This window comes from Crocodylus siamensis, chromosome 4 (assembly GCF_052110815.1).
Source record: "Crocodylus siamensis isolate JL-2025a chromosome 4, ASM5211081v1, whole genome shotgun sequence".
Classification (NCBI taxonomy): Eukaryota; Metazoa; Chordata; order Crocodylia; family Crocodylidae; genus Crocodylus; species Crocodylus siamensis.
In genome coordinates, this window is record NC_143398.1 from 113,816,917 (window position 1) to 113,840,601 (window position 23,685).

The 23,685-nt window shown below is 46.6% G+C and overlaps 1 protein-coding gene across 1 annotated transcript in view; it reads right to left on the reverse strand.

Moving 5' to 3' along the window:
* Window positions 1–23,685, reverse strand: part of CACNA2D4 (calcium voltage-gated channel auxiliary subunit alpha2delta 4) — a 182,736-nt gene that overhangs the window by 82,832 nt on the left and 76,219 nt on the right. The window contains exons 18-23 of the mRNA XM_090041104.1: window positions 19,013–19,084; window positions 14,719–14,780; window positions 13,766–13,833; window positions 13,547–13,592; window positions 8,428–8,525; window positions 4,078–4,171 (exon numbers count right to left, since the gene is read on the reverse strand). Coding sequence (XP_089897230.1) covers window positions 4,078–4,171; window positions 8,428–8,525; window positions 13,547–13,592; window positions 13,766–13,833; window positions 14,719–14,780; window positions 19,013–19,084 — 440 coding nt within the window. The remainder of the gene's footprint in view (window positions 1–4,077; window positions 4,172–8,427; window positions 8,526–13,546; window positions 13,593–13,765; window positions 13,834–14,718; window positions 14,781–19,012; window positions 19,085–23,685) is intronic.

Consider the following 23,685-nt stretch of genomic DNA (forward strand, 5'->3'; position numbering starts at 1 on the left):
AAAAACCCCAGGGGTAGGCCAGGCACAGAAGTTTTATGTTCCCTCTAAGTGCTGGCAGCAGTAGTACATGCTTCTGCTAGCGTGCCTCAGCCGAAGTTCAAAAGCATCATCTACAGATGTGAGATGGTGGATCAGTTTCTATGGCCCATTCATCCTTTAGCTTCACTGCTAATAAGACAGCCGACTAGTGCAGTATCTTTTGTAATAGTCCAGTGGGAACTAGATTAAAGTCAATTCATTTTATATACAGTTGAAGGAACAGCTATCACAGAAGAACAAAGCTTGATCAATACCATCCTGAGGAGACATTCAAACTCATGACCTTGAAGTGGAAGTCTGTATCCAATATCATTTCCCCATGCAGAAGACTCCTTGAAGGAGATTCATTTTGCCAAAGTCCACTGCTGAGAGGGAGACTGATACTCAGCGTCTATTTCTATGGTCAGTTTAATGCTATAATACTTTCTTCTGAACAAGGGCAATGAAACTACAGGCAGTCCTCAACTTACAACATTTCGAGTTACATTTTGCACTTACAATGTTTATAAATTGACACCCTGTTTCAACTTTATAACATCAGTTTTGACTTTACAACGCTTGATCCAATGCGATACCATGCCAGTGAACAAGTTTGCTGCATCGCTTACCTCCCTAGAGAACATCTGTCCAAACTTCCTTGGACACTTTCTTTAAGAAAGCAGACAGGACTCCAGAAAAACCTGCAGCCAAGTCTCCTGAGAAGACTCCAGCCAAGAACCCTTCAAAAAGTCCAACCAAGAGCCTGACAAAAAGTTCAGCACAGTCCCCTCCGAGAAGTCTTTCTAAATCAATATGATTGCTATTTACAATATAAATACATTAATGTAGCTATATTACTCATCTATAATTGATCAAGTATAAAATTCTGGGGTAGTTTTGGTGAAAATAGGGTATTGGGCTGTCCTGGGACAAGGTCCCCCTTGACTTGAACCCCGAAGGGTCAAAGAAGGACCCTGGGGGACAGCACACCCCAGGGAAAGGGAGGAGAAAGGAAGAATGAGCGAAAACAACTCACCGGTAGCACAAGGCACGGCGGGACTGGAAGCAGCGGCGGGAACCGTGGCGGAGCAGAAAGAGGCAGAGGAGCAGAAAGAGGCAGCGGAGCCTGCGTGACTCATTAGCCGCGGTTTACTTAAAGAGGAAAAAGCTGGGAGAGAGGGGGAGGAGAACCAACCCAGGAGTATAAGAAGAGGAAATAGGCGGACTGAGGGGGAGGAGAGGTGGCAAGAGAGTGGCGAGAGAAGAGCCCTCGGGGCCACTAAGGCAGTAGAGGGAACAGGGGACGCTGCTCCGGGCTCACAAAAGGTATCCGAACCGTGCCCAGGGGGAGACGCTGTTGGTGGACCTGAGAAGACGCAGGTGTCCTGGCTGTATATAACCCTCGGGCTGTGAGGGGAGCCGACGGGAGTGACCTCGTCAACTGGGGCTCGAGGCCGGCAGAAGTATGAAGCAAGAGGTATCCATACGAGAAGGCCAACTGAGACCTTCACGCTTGCAACAGAGGACACAGACTGGAACCCCGTTGAGGGAGGGCTCCTTCATCGAGGAACATAGAGGGCATACTTATGTGAGAAAATCCCCACCCGAGCTTACATAGTAGCCCTTAAGGGGAAGGGTAGTTGGGGTTTAAGGGGATGGCACTGCGCTAGGCATGCCTGGGCAGAGATATAAGGAAGGTTGTGAAGGGGTGTTGAAGTAAGGTCACCGTAACCTCTTGGTGGACCTATTATTGGTATTACTATTATCATTGGTATCACTTCCATTATTGCTCTTTGTCATGGAGTCACGGAAGTGCCCCGTGACTGTGAGGGTGATTGGCTGAGCTGCCAATCACCCGGGCAGCTCAGGTGCTGGTTACCAGGGCGACCAGGCTGGTCACATGGCCAGAAGGGGGCAGGGCCAGGCCTTTATAAACAGCTTAGGCCAGAGCCTGACTCACAGTTCCCTTCTGGCTGCTGCAGGAGCAGGAGCTCTGCGGCTTGAGCTGAGTGGTCTGAGTTAAGTGGTCGCAGCCTTACCACACTAACTGGCTGCGATGATGCGGGGAACAAGAACACCCTGCAGGGAGGTAGGACTGAGAGCCCTGGCGGGGCTTGGAGTTATGGCTAGGTGTATGGAGCCTCTGTGTTTGTGTTGCAGCCAGATGGCTTGAGGTTATGTTACAGTTTGCACCGGAGGACCGGGTGAGGCTGTAGGGGAGCGAGGAGGCCTCACGGAGGCTCCCCAACAGCTTGGGGGTTCCTGGTGCCCAGTAGGGGCACAGTGCCAGCGGAACACTCTTGTCTGTGCTGGAGAGGCGCCGTATTGCGCCAGGGAGGTGCGGTGTGCGGGGTTGCAGACCCCAGCCCATAAGGGCGGTGTTTGCCCAGTCGGGCAAACAGACCCAGAGAAGGGTCAAGGGGACAGGTACGGCGGCGAGCGCCTGTGCCCCTAGCACGAGGCGCGCGGTGTCGGCCCTAGAGAGGGCAAGGCCCCAGAGCGGGGCAGAGACAGAGCGCGAGGCGCGCGGTGTCGGCCCTAGAGAGGGCAAGGCCCCAGAGCGGGGCAGAGACAGAGCGCGAGGCGCGCGGTGTCGGCCCTAGAGTGGGCAAGGCCCCAGAGCGGGGCAGAGACAGAGCGTGAGGCACGCGGTGTCGGCCCTAGAGAGGGCAAGGCCCTAGAGTGGGCAGAAACAGAGCACGAGGCGCTAGGCGTCAGCCCTAGAGAGGGCAAGGCCCCAGAGCGGGGCAGAACAAGCAGCGAAAGCGAGCCGGCCCAAGGGCGCCGGCATTAGGGCGGCAAAAGCGAGCCGGCCCAAGGGCGCCGGTAGAGAGGGCGGCAGTAACGCTCTAGACCCAAAGGGGAGCCAGCGATTAGCGGGACACCGGCGAGAACCCGGCCCAGGGGGCGCCGGTATTAGGAGGCGCTAGCGAGCCGGACCCAGGGGGCGCCAGCGATTAGCTGAACGCCAGCGAGACAGGCCCAGGGCGCAGGGAGTGGGCTGGAGATAGGAGCCCGGCCCAAGGGGGCGCCAGGTGGGCGAGGAGCCCAAGGTGCCGGAGAGAGAGAACGAGGGCACCCGAGGGGCGAGGGACTATACAAACGTCCCCCAGAACAGCTGCGAGGCTTGGGGCGTGCTAAAGGGGAGGTTTGGAGGCACGCATAGCCCTTAAGGCGGGACGCATATAGATACCCCATTCTGGAGTAGGGACAGGAACACCAGTACCGTCCACTAGGGAAACAGGCAGCCTCCCATATTACTTATTGGTCATCAAAGTCGTGGCGGGCGAGATTCTGAGGGTGCTACGTTCACCCTAACGTGACGGTAGGGGGCGCTAGGGAGTTCACGGCCGCCTCTAGGCCCCGCTCCCTCACACTCGTAGTGTCGTTCCTGGTGAGCATCGCAGCCAGAGGGAGCTAGGGCCCCTAAGCATGCACGAGTCAGGAAAAGGTCTGGGTTTATTGGGCCTTCTTCCTAGGCCTGACTAAAATCAGGAGGGACCCTACATCAAGTAAGGGTCGGTTGTTGGCAACCACAATAGCACACCGCCGAGGCTGGGATAGGGCGAGGTACAGGGGAGGTCGGAGCCTTGCGAAGAACATCATGCCTTGGCTATGGGGAGGCAGCCAGGATCAGACAGTCGTACCCCTCTACCACTGAAATATCATCAAAGTCGTGGCAGGCGGGATAAGGAGGGGGAAGACTGCCTGAGCCAGGAGATCGGTGGCACCTCCCCTAAGGGACGGAGCAAAAGGTTACCACCAAGTCCTTGGGCTGGGCGGCATGGGATCGTATGATCGAGGCCCAGCAGGTGCACGGGCCTTCGTTCAGGAACCAATCCCCCATTTATAACATTGTTTCTTATGAGAAAATTGGTTCCGAGTTACAACGTTTCAACTTAAGACACAGTTTTCAGGAACCAATTGTGTCATAAGACTGCCTGTATTCCTTCATATGAAGTAGAAACTTTTCACCATGAAAACAGGAAATCTTCTCTCAGCTCAAACAAGTGCATGAGATCTAATGAATTTCATATGAGGATCTTTATATACACTTACTCAGACATGTTGAGAGCCAAGGCTGTCCAGTAGGCCTCCATGGGTGCAGTCACCACAGCATCAAATAGTAACTCCTGGACCAACTCCTCATCACCTGTGTATGAACATAATTATAGAAAACAGAGGAAAGTGGTCAGTACCATCCTTCCTAGATGTCCCTGAGAGCCAATTTGTGACAGATATCTCATGATCCAGTGGGTTTAGCATGGCATGGCCAAACAAGCCACTCACATAGACAGTCTAGAAGAAGTGAGTCAGTGTTTGGTGTCCAGGGCAGCTCATCACCATAGTGTCCCTAAGGAGCAGTAACCCAATGCTGAGGGTTCTGGTGGTCACTCATATTGCTCAGGACTCTGGTCACCCTTTACATTGCTTCAAAAGGCTGAGGGTTCACTCTGTCAGTCTGAATCCTTCAGAATTGAGAGGCCGAGTGAACAAAAGTCTTTTATATGAATTATTTTCTTTGCCTCCCTTTAAGTTATGGCCTGAACAGGTTTCCTTGTTGGCCTCTTTCTTGAATTTCATCCTGGATCTACTGTAACTATGGCTCTGTCCACTTTACCTCACCCCATTCAAACTGCTTTTACCACAGCCTGTAAGATCTTCATGGATAAAATCTCAACAGTCTGTGCTCTGTTCCTGTGTTTTTTGACCTTTCTACATTGCCTTGTCTACACAGGACTTTTAGAATATGTTAGCTAGCACCTGACAGCACACCTCTTCATTCTGGCGTATGCAAAGTCTGTGTGCCCTGTTTTAGTCTTTTCTCCTCCACTCTCCCGAAGGATCTTACTGGCTCCATTCTTGGTCTTGATTTCTTTTTACTCTAGTCACACAGCTTCATTCTTGTTTTGACATTATTGACTTATAAATCCACTTCTCCGCTCCTGACTTGTTACTGTCTCCTACAACTGTACCTAAAGGCCTCATTACCTGGTTAAATCTAACATGGTCACAACTGACTCCTGATACACTGCCTGATAAAGGAAGTGTATGAGGAAGAAATTGAACAGTGTGCAAAAAGTCTAGAGGGGAAATTGTTCACCTGAGTCTTGATGGGTGGGTTGATGTCCACAATGATCCAGCAATATGTACTTGTGTAACAACAGATGAAGAGACTGTCTACCTTACAGAAACAATTGATACATCAGGAAATGTACACCAGGCAGAATATTTATAAGAAGTATCAGTAAAAGCTACACCAAACTGTGAAAAAAGTAAAATATCTAGTATACAGCTTTGTCATAGACAATGCTGCAAAAGTGTCAAAGATGAGAAGAAATCTAGAAGAGAGTGAAGAAAGCCCCAAACTAATAACATATGGCTGCAGGGCTCATTTGATGTGCCTCTTAGCCAAAGACTTCAGTGCTCCAGAAATAAAGGCTAATGTTGAAATTGCAAAATACTTCCATAAGAATCACTTTACAGCAGCTGCTCTGAAGAAAGCAGGAGGAACCAAACTAACTCTACCACAACTCTAACTCTACTGGAACTCAGTACTAGACTCATGGGCGACTGGTGCTGCCTTAGTCAGGGGGAGGAGCACATGCCCCCTCACGTCCAGTCCTGCTGACCAGGGGTGGGGTCCCCCGTAGCCGATCATACTAACCGGGGGCGGGAAGTCCCCTGCAGTCAATCTTGTTACTCAATCCTGTGATGCCCAATTGGTGCAACCGCTTCCGGGAGTGGCTGTGGCTTACAGGGGAGGCACCGGCGCTCCTGCCTGCCCTCCACAAGTGGCAACTATAGCCAGTCAGGCGGTGCATCAACCCTTTCCAGGGGCCACCACTGACTGAACTGTTTTGAGCAATATATTGAGAACTGGCCTACTCTGATGACAATTTGTGGACAAAATCGTGGCAAAATAGATGGAACTGTCATTAGCCAAAGTTCTCAACATTGGGCTAAAGAGAAATGTAGAACATATGCTGACTATCCTGAAGACTATTTCTGTAACCTTGAAACAAAGTGTAGGGAAATCACTGTTTTATTGCTGATGCTGTTAAAATTTGGAAGGAACCGAGTGAGACCTTGAAAAGAGAAATATGCAATGAGAGTTAAATTACAGGCATTAACAAATGAATGGCTCAAACACCATCTCCAGCTCATTTTCCTGCCAATATTCTCAATACTTGGTACCAAGGTCAATCCTTAACTGCTGAAGAAGAGGAGTTGGCTATGACAAAGGCATCTAGCAATCATCCCTCCATAATACCAACTATAATAAATTTCAGGGCAAAGAGTGAACCATTCAAGAATGATATGTTTGCTGATAAGGTTTTAAAGAAAGTCACACCAGTGAACTAGCGGTAGTCACATAAACACCTGGATTCATCAGAGGCTATTGAAATGATAATCTAGATTTTAACAGCAGGTGTAGAAAGAATATTTACTTTCTTTGGACTAATTCATTCTAAATTGTGAAATCACTTGGGAACTGAAAAAGCAGGAAAGCTTGTCTTTCTTTTCCTGCCTATGAATAAACAGGAAGAGAAAGGTGAAGACTGAGTTTGCTGCATTACCCAGTATTTTAAGTTTTTCATGTTGACCTGACTGAAATAATCTATTTAATTTTTGTTAAAAACACATTTCACATTTATAACTAAAATAGTTAAAAATTCAAAAATACTTATGCTTGTTTTGTTAAAATAATTAGACATGTTTTCTGTTGAAGAGAAATATCCAAAATACATAAGCTTGCTGTTTTAGTTAAATAAAATAATTTAAATGTCTTTTATTTTTGGTAATGATTGTTGTTGTCGTCCACCTAATACAGCACGGCAAAAATATCCCCCAAATATCCATGATTAATCTAGTGATTAGAAATAATTCACCTCCCAATGATTTCAGAAGTATCTGCTTCAGTTAGCTTTGGTAAATTAAATAACCAAATCATACTTCAGTTTTTTGATGCAGCTAGAAAATTAATCTGAAAAAATATCAAAATAAATTACTGCTTTAAAATGTATAGCGTGTACCTTCTAAAAATGAAACCTACATCTAACTCTGACTTGTGACTACGTGCATTAAGATTATATCAAATAACAAGAATGCACTTTTTGTAGAAAACAATGATTAAATCGAGGCTTCCTGACCAGGGATTTAAATCATGATTTCAATCATGATTTAAATTGATTTGATTTAAATCAGATCCACCCTGCTCAAATCTCTTCTTAAGACCCATTTCTGGTAAGTTTATCTGTTCCCAGACTTACATGTTGACTGGGGTTCAGGAAGTCAGGTGAGGATAAACAGCAGGAAGGAGAGAAAGGGTTTGAAAGAGCCCAAATGGGAGCAGCATGCTAATGAAAGCTGTGAGGGCTTGGAGAAATCAGCCTACCAGGGGGGTTCTAGGATGAGTAGCAGGTGGAGATATTTGATTTAATTTGCTGACAGAATAAACCCACAATGTAACTGGGCATGTCTGGAAACCTTAGCAAAACACCCAGCAAACACACTCAGGGGTGCAATAGCTAACCTATGTAAGTATATACTCTATTTGTTACATTCTCCGTCCTCAGCCTTTTCCCTCCTCCTGTTTGTCACATTTGCTTATTTCAAAATTTGACTTAGTCCCCTAGAACATAGTTTGTACAAACAGGCATTTATTTCTCAGAAGTGTCCACTGGTAGAAATCTTCCCAGGAGAGGGGACAGTTCAGATGTTCACCTTGCAGCTGTACTCTCTCCCTTGTTCCCTGTGTATTCCTCAGTCCAAGGTCACTCTTGGCCTGGAGCAAGGAGAGGGAGCAGTGGGGCAATTCTCCCTACCCATTCCCCAGGCTGGGTTATCCCCAGATGTGAGGAGCAGTGAGCAGCTGCTTCCCCACTCCCTGTCTACCTGACAATGTCCCCCCACCCATTCCCCAGACTGGGGACACCCTGCTGTCACGAAAGCTCAGCAGGCACTGGCAGCTCAGCTCCTTCATGATCAGGAGAAGTCAAACTGCAGAGAAATGCCCTCCACCATCTCCAGACAGAGGGGACTCTGGTCTGGTAAAGGCACAGGGGAAGCTACTGCTCAGCTCCTCCTGATCACAGAGTTGCTGAGCAGAAGCATACAGGTGTGTTCATTCTAGCAGCAGAAACTCTCACAGGGGAGATCTACCAGGTGATCGCTTTCTCCTGAAGGAGGCATTTTCCTCTGGGAGAAAGTGAATGAATGCCTGTAGACTGGCAATTTCTCTTGGGAGATCAGTGATTCTTCTGGTAGAAGCATAGTGCTTGGCTTTGTCGTCTATGCTGTGATGTGTAATGCCTAATGTAATGAGGTACCAGCCATAAATGAGGTCTTCAGATGCTACCTGCCAAAGAACATGCCAACAGGTCACTGCAAGTTTTCAGCACTCACATTCCAGCTCTGCATCCTCTCCCTTGAGAAAGCGGATCACGGCTTGCAACTGGCTGAGCTTCCTGTGATCTGGATCAATATCTGTGATGCAGTAAATCCTGGGAGGGAGGGAAGCGACGCAGAAAATCACATCAGAACAAACACACCAGGGAAGTAACAAATCAAAAACCAAGTCTGACCTCCTCCTCTTAATACTTGCTAATTGCAAGGGTTTTTTTGAAACTCAAATGTCAGGACGTCTCCAGACAACTCTGTGAGTGCACAGAGAACTGACAATTTTCTCCTGATTTGGCCCCAGAAAATGCTCTACAGTAGGGCTGTGCGAAATTTCGCTGGCAGTTTTGTTCGATGTTGTTTTGACTCATCTTGAGCTTGTTTCAACCCCATCATACCAAGCGCTCACATGCACCACCTTCAGCCAGATGGTGCTGTCCTCTCTGTATGAGACATGCAGGAGTACTTGAGGGAGAAGCTGCTCATGGCAGGTCTTCAGGTGGCCTTACACTTCACCTCAGACATCTGGAGCAGCTGCGGTGGTGAACACACCTACCTCTCCCTCACAGGGCACTGGTGCAACTGGTCAGGCCATCAGTGGGCTCTTCTTCAAGCTGAGGTGACAGATGAGTCCCACACAGCAACAGAGATCATGGGGGCTATAAACTGCTTGGTGCAAGGATTGCTTGCTGGGCAAGGTGAGCTCACCCGCAGGTTCATGGTCACTGACAATGGGGCCAATATGATCAAGGCCGTCCATGATGCCAACCTTGTTGGCATCCGCTGTGTGGCACAGAAGCTGCACCTCATTGTCAGGGATGCCTTGGAGGGGGACAGGGCTGCTGGTGATGGTGCCAGTACCAGCAGCAAGCTCATTTTGAAATACAGGAAGGTGGCAAGGTACTTCCACTGGAGCATCAAAGGAGGCAAGATGCTGTGGGACAAACAAACAGAGCTACACATACTGTAGCACAAAATCATGCAGGATGTGGAGACTCAGTGGAACTCCACATACCTGATGCTCTAGAGGTTGGTGGAGCAACAGAAGGCCATCCATGAGATGGCTTTACTTGGGGAGATTGGGATCAGAGGCCCCCTGAACAGAGCTGAGTGGGATACCATGTCCCAGATCTTGGTGGTCCTCAAGCCCTTCGTTGAGGCCACTGAGACCCTCAGCACTGGCGATGCCCTCCTTAGCCAGGTGATCCCCATAGTGAGGGAACTTCAGAACCAAATGGAGAGCTTCCAGGGGATCAGTGTTCCTGGATGGGGCAAGCCGCTGTCACCAGATGTGCAGGCACTGGTGAGGCGGATGAAGGAGGGCATCAGGAAATGGCTTGATCCCTTGCAGTCCAGTACAGTCCATGTGCTGGCCGCCATGTGTGACCCAAGGGTGAAGGGCAGTGTATGCAGCACCTAAACCCTGAATCAGTGGACGGAGGTGCTGGTGAAGAGAGTCAGGGAGGCAGAATGGCAGAGGAGGGGGGACATGGAAGAGGGGGATCCACTGTTCCATGCTAGCACACCATCCACCAGTCAGTCTCTTTCTTCATCATAGGTGCTGCCAATGTGGGCCAAGGGCATGGCTTCTATGGTGGGGTCCAGAGCCACCAGACCCCACCATCAGGTAGGTGGTACTCAGGCCTTGGTGGCTGCCTATCTTGCTGAGCCTGTGGAAGTGCTGCTGTGAGGCTCCTTGGCTTACTGGGCAAGCTGCAGCTGGATGTGGCCAGATCTGGCCACGGTTGCCCGCAAGCATCTGTCCAGTCCACTGACCAGTGTTTCAAGTGAGAGGGTGTTCAGCATCACTGGGGATGTAGTGATACCCCACTGCACCTGCTTGTATCCTGGTTTGGTCTAGCAGCTGGTATTCTTGAAGGTGAACCTCCCGTTGCTGGGGTTCCCCAAGCTCCAGGTGCAGATGGAGTGAATGCTACCCTCCTTACTCCGTCTGCATCTATTTCCTTTTTTCATTTTTTAAAAACCAGTTAATGCCCCACTCTCAGCTGGAGGGGGCACTCACTGCATCAACAGCCAGCAGAGGAAGAACATGTCCTTGTTGACTTTGCTCCCATGCCAGGATGAACTTGGAGGTATGGACTGGGGCTGTGGGGAAGGAGGAGGTCCCAGGTCCTGGGCATGACCCCTAAAACTGTACCCTGCCAGGGAAGGGAGGCCTGGTGGGATTGCTGGCAGCATGGCAGCCCCATAAATGCCAGGGCCAATGATCCCCTGCTGAAAGGTGGGTAGGAGGTGCCATAGACTCCAGCTAATGCATGCACACGTACAGTCCTGGCTGGGGAAAGCCCAGACCTGTCCCATCTTTGACAGGCTTGCTGGTTGCAGTGGAGTTGTGAGGCTCCAGGTGAGCTCAGCTTAGCTGCCTGGGATGCCAACTTTTGGGTTGAAAAACCCTTCATCAAGCTGAGGTAGCACCTGCAGTTGGTGTGTCTGCTGGTCCTGGATGGAAGGAATAGTAAAGAAGCCAGAGGCTGGCCTGATACACAATGCAGGCAAGAAAGCCAACTGCCTAGAGGCTATAGGGGTGGAGGAAGCCTCATTGGGGTACACTACTGTGTTGTATAGAGGCCCTAGCACCAGTGAGAGCACACCTTAACATACACACAGTGTCACTCACCCATGTCATGAGTTTTGCCTGTCAGCAGCCAGAGGTGCAGGGCCCAAAATCCAGAACTCCCTGCACCTATCTCCTTAAAAGATGGCAGGCTTCGTGGCCACAGCAAGGACTAGCAGACCTGCAGTTTTCACCCCTTTGTGCCCTAACATAGTCGCACAAGCACCCGTGTCACAAGTTTTGCCTGTCAGCAGCCACAAGTGAAGGGCCCCAGAACCCAGAACCCCCTGCATCTATCTCCTTGAAACTTGGCAGGGTTTGTGGCCTCAGCAGGGGCTACCATGCCTGCAGTTTTCACCACCCTGTGCCTTAACACACACACAGTGTCACCTATGTCACGAGTTTTGCTTGTCAGCAGCTTGAGGTGCAATTTCCCAGAAACCCCTGCACCTATTTCCTTGAAACATGGCAGGCTTCTTGGCCTCAGCAGGGGCCACCATCTCTAAAGTTTTCACCCCGCTGTAGTTTAATACACACATGTAATAAGAGTTTTGCTTGTCAGCAGTTTGAAGTGCAGTTTCCCAGAAACCCCTGTACCTATCTCCCTGAAACCTGGCAGGCTTTGTGGCTTCAGCAGGGGCTACCATGCCTGCAGTTTCTCACCCCACTGTGGCTTAACACACATACACGTAACATGAGTTTTGCTTTCAAGAGTTTGAGGTGCAGTTTCCCAGACCCCTCTGTACCTATCTCCTTGAAACTTAGTAGAATTCATGGCCTCAGAAGGGGCTACCATCCCTGCAAGTTGCATCCAAATATGGCAAGAAGTGACAAAGTTATAGGCTGTTTCTTGCTTCCCCATTATAGCCTATGGGCGAAATGTCAAAACAGCGAAACTGTTTTGACAAAACAAAATGGAACAGTGGTTTCGAATTGAAACAAAATTCAAAATGAAACAGTGTTCTGTCAAAATGTTGAAATGCAAATCGAAGCAGAACGGTGCCATTTCGCACAGCCCTACTCTACAACTGTCACCAAACAAAAGCACACAACTTCAGAGCGCTTAAAATGGGTTTCAGAAAATCCAAAACCTCATTGCACGACGGTTCAGATGAATATGCTCCAAAACAGTGCACATTCTGTAACTTGTGTCTGTGGGTCTCCCAGCCTGCTGCTGGTTTTAGAATGTTTGGAGGAAAGGGAGCAGAGGAGTTTGGTCTGGGGTTTTTTTCAACTTCCACTGAAGGGTGGGGCATGTGAATTTGACCCTCAGGGAATGGGTGTGGAGGTGGGCAGGAGGCTCCAATTCACCTGTCCCAAACTCCAGCACTGGCTGGGGAACCCCAAGAATGAGCTCCCTCTGCTCCCTTTCCCCCTCCTGTTCTGAAAACAGGATCAGGCTGGGAGTGGCATTGCTACCAAGACCAGGCTGCAGGCTCGCAGCAAGCAGCTGGAATCCCCAACTCTGAGACCCAACAGCAAACTTGTGTTAGGTCCAGGGGATCATTGCAACTCATAGCGCTTCCTGCAAAGCACTATGAATTGAAACAGGGAGCTGCTCCTAGACCTTTGCATAGCTGCCTGCCTAGAGCACAGCCTACTTCATGGGCAAGCCTGGACCAAGCTGAATCACAATCCATGAGTAAAAGCTAAGAACTTATACAGCTGTATATGGACCACTTAGGTACATGAAGTGAAATAGGATTTAGCCCAATAAGTTTCTACAGTGTTCTTTATCATGTAAGTGGGAGGGCTGAGGTGACACAGCTTTGGTATAGTGGAAATGGTTTTTTTCAAGGCTTATTGCAACAAGTTGCTTTGGTATTGATATATGTGGGGTTCACACAGCTGAATTTAACTATGAACTTTAGGCGCATACAAATCCCGATGCAAAATCACCAATCAGCTCCACCCTTGTTGTATTGTATCTGGGCTCAGCAAAACATCACATGAACTTAGGTATCTCACTGAATTTAGAACCAGATTTTTTAAAATGTGCATGTGCTTAGTCTGACCTTGTACCAAAATGAACCCTTGCTAAGGGCAGGAGGCTTTCTGTGGCTGAGCGTTCTGGGTGTGATTAGGACCTATGTGAGGAGTTCAGCTAGAAGGGAATGTAAGGTAAATATCAGGTCTTTTCTGACAGTGAAAACCTCAAGACATAGTGTAATCTCCCTGTTCCCCCCTCCTCCCCCCCCCCCCGCCCAAATGTGTTGGAAACCTTACTTTTCATTCCATCCAGGAAGAGCATACATCAACTGCTAGAACTTCCTTAGCCTGATGAAGGGTTTTTGAACCCAAAACCTTGCTTAAAAATTGTTCTCCAACTATTTAAGTTGGTCTAATAAAAGGTATTAGATTCACACAAAGAACCGTGTCTGCCTTGGAAACCGTAGGAACTTGCAATGAACTGTGGAAGTTCAGTTTTTACTTTAGACAATTCCTGGATAGTACTGCTTTTTCTCAAGGTTTCTAAGGATGGCAGACCAAAGCAGAAAGGCCAGTGAAGTCAACACAAACCACCTCATGAGCAGAATTTCTTCCACTTACCATTCATTAGCTAAGCTCAAGTCTGGCTGCAGCAAGTCATGCAAGCCTGAAACCAGAAAACAAATAATAAATGCATTTATCTGTCACTGAGTCAGATAGAGAAAGGCTGGGGTAGGTGGAAAAGGAGAAAGTGGGGCACTAGCCCACCTCTGGGAAAGCAACAACATTCAGTGTTGTTTCCTTCCACAGTTCTTCTATGGCTGTTTCAGGTTGACCTACCGTCTTCCACTGAAGTGTTCCCCAGCAGGATGTACTCTCCATGACCTCGGGACAGCACTATTGCCAGACTGCAGGCAAGGAAAAACAGGGGGTCTGTGAACAAAGTAACACGTAGCTCCCAAGTATCAAAATCTAAAAGCCTCAGAGAGATGCCACGATCCTCAATAACTTTAGCTCTCTCTTCAGGTATTAAAAAGCAGAAAGTCCCCCAAAGTAGTAAGTACAGTAGGATACACAGGACTGAGTGACTGGGGGTCACTTGGTTTTGTTTTAATTAGAACAATGCAGCAGCATCTCACCGGCATGCATATTAAGCCCCCACACATTTCAAAATAAAGTGTCCCATGGCCATTTTGAAACATAGTAGGGCTTAATATATATGATGGCGAGTTGTTTTAATTAAAATGGCTGTCCGGGAACTGCTCTAATTAAAATGCTGCCCTCCCCCACACCTGAGCACATGTGTAGGCAGCCTGGAGCACCAGCCCTGGGCACAAGAAAGGTAGCTGCCACTGTCAGCCCAGCTACTAGTGCTGCCACAGCTAGCCCAGTTTCTGCCACTGCTGCCACCCAGCACGCAGGCCCTGGTAGTTACACATCTGACTAAGAGTGCCTCAACTCCAGCACATGGGAATAAGGAACCCATGTAAAGCTGAGAGAAACTGTTTCATTCAGATATTTGCTTCCATTTTATTACAAGAGTTAAAAGTATTTTTAGAAAGCTTGAAAAGGAAGAACAAGTTCATCTCAGAACAAAAAAAATATATGATCTACATTTTTTTTCCAACTGGTTTACCAAAAATTTGAAAAAATGGTTCATTTTGCATCTACTTGAATGATTTTTTTGAGGGGGAAGTGCAATACAAAAGACATAGTTATTCACACAGGTCTTCCCAGGCATCAGGGCCATGAACAAGAAGCTCCCAGCCCAAGACATACATACACTTGCTCACCTGAAAGGTGTATCTCTGATGTGAGTGAAGAAATAATCATTAGTGAGGAAGATAACTCGTTTCTGGAATAAATAAATAAATGACCAAGAAACTTTTAGAAATGCACTGAGCGGGGTTCAGGCCCACACCATCCTACCACACCATGGCAACAACAGGGATTGGGATGTATGTCCTCACAGGCAAGTCTAAGTGTCTGATTAACTTCAGAACTATCTGCAGTCATAGCCCCAAGGCCCTGGGCTTACAGAGGGGGGTGCAGTGGTCACCAACACCTTAGCTCTAGGATTCCAAGCTGCAGTGCAGAAAATGGGAGAAACCTGCCTTCCCCTTCAGTGTGTGACTAATGCAGAGATTTCCAAGGATATCGCTATTTTTCAGTTTGCACAGCACCAAGCACATTGCCCCAAATGCCACCATGGGCCACAGTGAGCCATCTACATCAACTTTCTAGTTTCTCACTGTTACTGCTTGGCTGGGGTTTCAGTGAGGAGGACTTGCAGGTAGGAGAAGGAGGTCTGAAAGAGCCAAAATGTAGACTGCAGGGTGATTAAAGTCAGTCAGAAGATGGAATTTCCATCCTGTAGGGAATTCTGACACTTCAGCATTTGGTTTTATCCCAAACTGGGATGCTAAGAAAGGATTAGCAAAATATGGATTCAAATCAAAACATTTTGTTTGATACAAATTTTGTTTGGTTGGGTTTTTTTTTAAACTGACATCCAACTTTAAACAGATATTCAGATGTTATTTTGGAGCATCAACATTTTTCAAAGCTGACCTTCTACTGTGGAAAACTTTGTTCGAACATTTTCAGCCAACTCTAGTACTGATATTCTGAACATTAGGGTGGTTAAAGTCCTACAGGCTGACTTCAAAACAGAACTAGAGGTCTGATTCCATAGCAGGACCAGAACAAGACCTGCCTCTCTGAAGTTCCTGCAGTGGAAAAAAATGTCTTTGAGCACTCTCCTTTCCTGCTGTCTCTATGTGATGAAACAATAATCCTCAGCATACTGGAAATCTGCTCTACTGTAATGGGTAGATATTCCTTTCTATAAACAGGCAGGGGATGAGCTCGGGAGAGAGAGGGAGAGAGAGAGTCTGTGTGTATGTGGGTAAACATAGGAAATATCTGAAGATCCTGTGCAAAGGCCTGCATGTTCTAAACCACTCAGAGTTCCTTCCAAAAACAGCATTGGAAGTGGGGCAAAGCACACAGGACCTGCTCCTATCAGCTCTCCACTGTGTCCTAGACTGAAACACCCAGCAGATGAGTACAGCAGGGGCTATGGTTAGGGAGCTGGGTAAAGAGATACAGGCAGCAGTGCAGCCTGCTTCATTCATGATGACTGTCCATTCCTCCCAGGATCATGTGAGACTGTGTATGAATGTGCATGTGTACCTCTGTCTGTGTGAAAAAACAGTAATCCTCAGTGGGTGCTCCTATATGTTCATTAAAGTGCCATAGTTACTGTGCATTAAGTTTAGTACTTGGATAACCAAGTATTAAATCAATGTGCAGTAACTGGCGCTACTGCACAGTACCCTAATTGTGCAGTAGCCTAATACTACTGTGCAGTAGCATATTAGCTACTGCGCTACAGTGTTATTAGGCTACTGTGCAGTTAGCAGCTTGTGTAGATGCGCCCAGCATACTGGAAATCCACCTAACACTGTAACAAGCATCAAGGGGACTTGAGGCAAACAGTTCATATTACCAGCTGGTTGCATTAGGAGATCTGGAAATTCATGAGAGCTCAGATTGCTTCATGCAAGATTTACAGATTTGGGTTCTCCACCATGTAACTTAGAGAACTGTAGAAGGAAAACTCCTTTTTTTTGCCTATATCTGGGCACATCTACACATGCATTAATACACTGTAGTTACCATGCATTAAGTTTAGTATCTGTAATAACACAATGCGCGGTAACCGGTACTACTGTGCAGTAGCACTAGCACACACTTTTTTAGTGATGCTAATGTGCAGTACATTAATTCTACTGCACATTAGCATGGTTTTTGCTGTGACATGCTAATGCACAGCAGAATTAGTCTACTGTGCATTTAGTATCTCATGTAGACACACCCTCTTGGTTTGCCCCTGGCCATTGCTCCTATCACCAGATTCAAACAATGGCTTATGATAGGGAGGTTGTGTGGTTTTGTGGTGGCAAAATATTTCCCTCATGGAAATATAACAGAGAGTAATGTGGCAGGCAAAGGCTGATATAACTGGAAACTGGAAATGGGTAAGTAAGAAAAGGATAAGAACAGAAGGAAGAAAGAAAACATGTAGAAAGGGTTGAGAAAGAGCATGGGAAAAAGACAGAAGGGGGAAATGGAGAAGAACATAGGAAAAATAGGTGGAATTGGGAAAACATGGGGGAAGTGGCAAAGCAAAGTGACAGATGGGAATGCATAAACAGAACAGAGAGAAAATGTAGGCAAGGCAAAGAAACAGACCTTTGTGTATTTGTGATGCCCTTAAAAATACTGAACTAAAAAAATTCCTTGGAATGACTCAGAGAAAACTAGATTGTGGGTCTCCGGTAATAGAACAAAGAAAGAGGATAATAGAACCAAGAGCAATAAAAGCAGCCTGGATTTTTGAAGAATAGATCTTGCCTGACAACCATGATTGCTTTTTAGACAGAATAGCAAAGGTAAGGGAGGAAAAGACTAAAGAGCATGCAATGTATCTAGATTTACAGAAAGCATTTGTTACAACTCATGAAATGTTATTCCCCAAAATTAATTAATATTGGCCTGATACGATCAGGTTCATATGGAATGAAGACTGAGGGCAGCAGAGTAAACAAAAAAAAAAGGTAAAGATTAGCGTGTCAGGAGGTGAAGAAATGCAAAATGAGGAACTGCCACCCTCTAGACAAGGGAGCAAACAGTACACTGAGGACACGAAGAAAAAAATACCAAAGGATGTAAAGACTGAAGTGATGGGCAGAAAATAAGAAGTGGATTCAGTCTTGCAAAATGCAACTTGGAGAAAGTTCATTGGAAATACAGTGACATAACAGGAAGGAGAAAGCAGCAACTGTAGGCAGCTAGTTAGAGAAGAATGACAAATGTGTCATAGCAGCAAAATACAAAATGTAGGACTCCATCTACAGAGATCTCATCATGCTGTGGAACTGGAAAACAATTATTCCCCTATGCAGAGCTGCTCTGCATCAGCACATGGGCTATTGGGACTCATCACTGGACAACCCAGTGCCAGGCAGATGTGGACAAGTTAAGCAGCAAATAAAGGAAACAACAATAATGAAAGGGCTGACTGAAATGACTTCTGATGAAAAATGCCAAAGTTCAGAGCCTGGCAATGCAATAACTAGGGTTAGGAAGTCAAGACAACCATCAACCAGTGCTTGAATGGGGTGATGTCTAAGGACAGAAAGGAAAAATTTACATAGGTAAGAGAGTAATAATTACTGCTAATCAGATGAAACAGAGCCACTGCTGGGTAACTGCATCATTTCAACAACAAGTATCATTAAATTGCTGCTGAATGTGATTTAGTTGTAAATCTAGACAAGTACAAACTATGTTCATCAGCAGGTCAGTAAAACAGAGTGCCAAAATGGTGCTACTTCCTACTGTAGGCAAGATCTTGGAAAATGAAAACTTCTTAACAGTGTGATCTGCAGAATTGTTTGTAAAGGAGGAACTGGGTAGAAGTTCAACACCTTGGGAGACAGTTCATTACAACTGCTCTGAACAAAGTGCTGGAGGCCACATGCAGGAGGGCTAATTTTTCATTAAGTACAGGGATGGAAAAGAGAACTTAAAATGAGAGCTGCTTGAAAGTTTGCCAAATTCAAGATTCCACTGGATTTTTCATCACATTTCCCAGAATGTTTAAAAAAAATGTAATAATAAACCTCAAATTTTAACAAAAATAGGAACAAAATATTCATGAAACCTTTCCCCCCTGCTCCCAAATTAGAAATGGCTTTTAACTAGTTCTACTGAATCGCTGTACCTTTTTCATCTCTAAAGTCCTATGCTTTCATGTCTTCTTTTAACTGTAGATGATAACCCCTAAAATCCCTGGACCAAGTACTTCTTAAATGTGTCTGGAGAGACTAATGATTTGGGAAGCATCTCTTAACACTTTTTTCTGAACAAGTTAAATATATATTAACTCCCCTCCCCCTACCCCAACACACACACATACAGAGCATAACAATAAAATCCTTACATAACATGCTAAACCTTAGATCTGTATCCTCCATGGATCCCTGTACCCAGTACTAGAATACACCCAGCATAACTTACTCCTTTATCCACAGGAACCTTCACATCCATAGAGAGGTATCCAGTTTCTCCATTGATCATAGCTGTTCTCAGCTGTGAAAACAAAGAGATTAGCTTTAGTGTTGCTGCCTAAAGGACAGGATTTGGAGTGGTTTATAACTAAGATGGGAGTCTTCTAAAGAGGAATGGCTGGCTCTTCTACTTAAGGCAGAGGACTTGAAGGCAAGAGAACTGCCAAATTATGGTACAAAATTCAATTTGTGATGGTAGGCAAGTCACCTACTTGCAGTAATTGCACAGAGCTTTAAGATCTTCACAGAGGTCATTCAGAACAATCCCAAAGCTCCTTGCAAATGTTAAAACTGATCCATAAACTATGTCTACAAACTACTACTGAAACATTGCATGGCTGCTTCTGGAGTCAAGCACATCATGTGAGGCAACATGGACAGGGAGAAAGAGACAATCGTATTCAGCTGACTCCAAAAGAGGAGGTTCCATAGGTGGGCTGTAATTTCCTAGGGACTTCCCAATACTGTAAGAAGTTCCAGACGATTTTGAAGTGCTCCTCCTGTGATTTTTCAAGCCAGAGGAGGTTCCTGGTGAGAGGGTTTTGTCCTTCAGTTCAGGGGCATACCAATTGCCATATTTGGGGTCAGGAAGGAATTTTACCCCATGGTTAGACTGGCTCAGACTATGGGTGATTTTGCCTGCCTCTGTAGCAGGGAGCATGGCCATCTTCCTTGGATTTCTCAAGCTCATTTTAACAACATTGCTGCAGCAGAGCATTGGCTACCTTGGTCCCTCTGCTTTACCTGTGACAGCTTATGTCTTGTGGTTGTGTTTAGGAATGAATGTAGTTTTGCCAATAGTTTAGACAATGAATTTGTATAAGATGGTATGGCGGGGAGTTGGACTTAATGAACTCTGGAGGTCCCTTCCAGCCCTACTTCTTCATGATTCTATGATTCTCTAAATCAGCACAAGGACTTTGGGTTTGCAGATTATCTACAAGGTGGCTCCCCCAGCAGCACCATGCCCCCTAACATCATTCTAGGACACCGGCTCAGTGCTGACTAGGAAAGAAAGTGGGTACCAACTGACTTGCCAACAAAACTTCCTGCAGCTCTTTTGGCAATTCAGGGGTGTTTCCCCTTCAAGAACTGGCCAAGCACAACCCTACTTAGCTTATGACTGCTAAGACCACAGTTCAAGGTGCTGCTACTACATACTAGCTTGCTTAATAACCCTTTGGAAATTAAACACTGACCAGTAAAACAATTCTTTTCTGGCCAAGAAAATCTGACTCCAAGTCAGAGAAGTTTGGCACATTTCATGGGTGACTGGTGCCTCCTGAGTCTGGGGGGCACCTGCAGAAGCCACTGGCAGCATCAGCAGCAGGGATGGGGCTGGTGAGCACCCACAGGAGCCCATGGTGGCATCAGCAGCAGGATTGGAGCTGGTGAACACACACAGAAGCCACTGGCAGCATTGCCAGCTGGGCTGATGAGCACCCACAGAAGCCGCCAGTGGTGTCAGCAGCAGGGATGGCCCTGTCGGGGGGGCGTGTACCCCCTCCTCCCCATGCCCTCCCTACTAGTTGCCTATGGCACATACTATGCTCTAATCCAATTTGGCTTGCCACATTCTTTCTGATTTCTAAGCTGTTCCAATATTTATCTTTCCTCCATACTTTCCCCATCATCCCAAATTTAGGCCACTGCTCTTTGTCCTACAAGGGCAGAGAAAAGTTGTAGGGTGGGATGGGGGTAATGGAATGACAGATGGACAAAGTAAAACATTTCCTTCCCAACACACTTACTGCAGCAACTGAGATAGAGGAAAAGGATAGAAATAAAGATAATGGCAAAATCTGAATCCACATTTTAAGCACTTCTAACCATGAAGACTGGATATGAGGTTATCATTCCAGTAGCATAACAGTGGACAGAAGGAGGAGCAGGGCACCAGCCCCAGGTAACTAACTTAGAGGGGGCACCAGAAGATTGCCTCCATCCTTGTTAATCTTTGCCATGACAGCTGTGCACAGCTCAGTTGGAGAGACCAGATGGGAGCAGCCCTGGCTAGGGCTGGTTACTTTCTGGCTAGGGAAGCCACATGCTGGGGCACCCCAAGCAGATGAAACCATACTCGTTCTCAGCCCCTACTTTCCTGTGCTTCGTAACCCCACGCAGGGGATTTTTATCCTGGATGCAAAACTCATTAGTTATGCCTCTGTTTGGCTCAATTTATTGCAGAGAAGTGGCTGCGCTCTGAAGTTAGAACCTACATTTTTCCCATAATGCACTCCCTGGAGTTTTGGTTTCTTCTTTATTTAGAAATCTAGACTTATCTGCCTTGAGAAGGACATGCAGCAGGTTCAAATCAAAAACCATTTTTATCTGTATCATTCCACACATTTCATGCACAGGCAGTCCTCGGACTTATGACACAATTGGTTCCTGAAAATTACGTCTTAAGTCGAAGCATTGTAATGTGGAACCAATTTTCTTATAAGAAACAATGTTATAAATGCGGGATTGGTTCCTGAACCAAGGCGTGATACCCTATTTTTATCAAAAATACCCCAGAATTTTGTACTTGATCAATTATAGATGAGTAATATAGCTACATTAATGTATTTATATTGTAAATAGCAATCATATTAATTTGGAAGGACTTCTTTGAGGTGACTTTGCTGGACTTTTTGAAAGGCTCTTGGTTGGACTTTTTGAAGGGTTCTTGGCTGGAGTCTTTTCAGGAGTCTTGGCTGCAGGTTTTTCTGGAATCTTGTCTGCTTTCTTAAAGAAAGTGTCCAAGGAAATTTGGACAGATGCTCTCCAGGGAGATGAGTGACACAGTGAACTTGTTCGCTGGCGTGGCATCACATCGGATCAAGCGTTGTAAAGTTGAAACTGGTGTCATAAAGTTGAAACAGGGTGTCAATTTATAAATGTTGCAAATGTGAGACTTCATAACTCGAAATGCTGTAAGTCGAGGACTGCCTGTACTGTTTACTGGGCAGTAAGGAGGGGACTTGAAATTTCTAAAACAAAACTCTGTCTTTAATAAGAGAAAGAGATACAAAAGTGTTTTGACTGCAGCTAGCCTTCAGGTTTCCAGGAGACTCCTCCAAAATCTTCTCCCTTTTCAAACTCAAACTCCTCTCTCTCTCAAAATCCATGCAGCTTCCTACAGCTTGCCTTTTAACTTGATGATAAGACATCCCTTGCACAAACAGTTGCTAACTTCCTGGAGCTACACCTTAAAGACAAGGCCTTCGCTGCCAGCCCATATGTACCTGTTGAACCTCATGTTCCTTCAGCTATGATGGTCTTTGAACTAGTCTTCTACTCCTTGTGTAATTGTTTTTCAGGATTACCTTCATTCTGTTAGATGACATCCTGTTCATTCACTATGTAACTTATATTCCTTGTTTGTTCCAACTTTATCAAGCCAGATGACAACTCAGGATCTAAGTCTCCCTGGTCTTAGCTAGGGGTGTGTGAAGCAGGCCTTATTCAATTCAGATTTGGATTCAGCCCAAATCAGGGACAGTGATTCGATTAATTGATTCAGATCCCCAATTCGATTTGGCTGAATCCAAACCTGAAGCTTCGATTGTGATTCAGAGAATCGGTGATTCAGAGAATCAGTGATTCGGACATAGACACAGCTGTAAAAGGTCTGCCAGGGAGTTCACAGCAGGCCCCCCCCATGCCTCCCCAGCTTGGTGACTGGCCGCAGGGGGAGCCCCGTAGACCCAGGAGGCACCAGTCACTGAGCCACAGCTGGTATGGGGAGGGCCCCCAATGCGCTCCCTGGCAGACCCAGAAGTGGACCGGAAGTGCTCCTGGTCCACTTCCGGGTCTGCTGCCAAGCACGCTGGGGAGTCCCCCATGCTTCTGTGGGACACCCCACGTGCCCCAGCATTGCAGCACTCACAAGCCCCTGCTACCTAGAGGTATGTAGAAAAAATATTTAAAGCTGTGTCTATGTCCAAATCTCTGAATCTTTCTGAATCTCTCTGAATCGATTTGGAGGGTTCCAGTTTGATTCAGAGAAATTAAAGGGTCTGCTGATTCAGTTTGGATTCAGAGATTCAGCCACCGAACAAGGCCGAATCTCCACTGAATCGAATCAGGGAACGAAGCTTTGTACAGCCCTAGTTTTAGCTTAACACCGGGTGCTACATGTGAAATTAATGCACATGAATAAATGTGAGCATATATTGCACCAGAGTTTATTGTTCCTGGGCATCACATCTTCATTTGTGCCTGGGACCACAGCATGTTGAGCCAGGTAGGAGCAGCCCCAGCTGGCGGGGGGGTCAGGGGTTCAGCCTGCCAGCTTGGGGCTGCTCCAACCTGGCTCAATGTGCTTCAGAGGAACTGGTGCTCCAGTATGAGGATGTTCCAATATGGGGCTAGACAGCAGGCAGCCCCCCACTGAAACACCCTCGTACCCCAGCCAGACTTATCAGTGTCTATGCCTGTGGTGCTATGCACTAAAGAATGCTGCTGAAGTACAGTGCTTAGATTTACAAGTACTAACCTGTGGTGGAGTTAATTAGTTTGCTGCAGCAGCTGCACATGTAGATGTTGAGACTTTACCTCAGAGCTAATTAGGTAGCTCCGCAGTAAACAGCTCATGTAGATGCGCCCACTGTCATTTAATTTCCACTACTGTCCCAA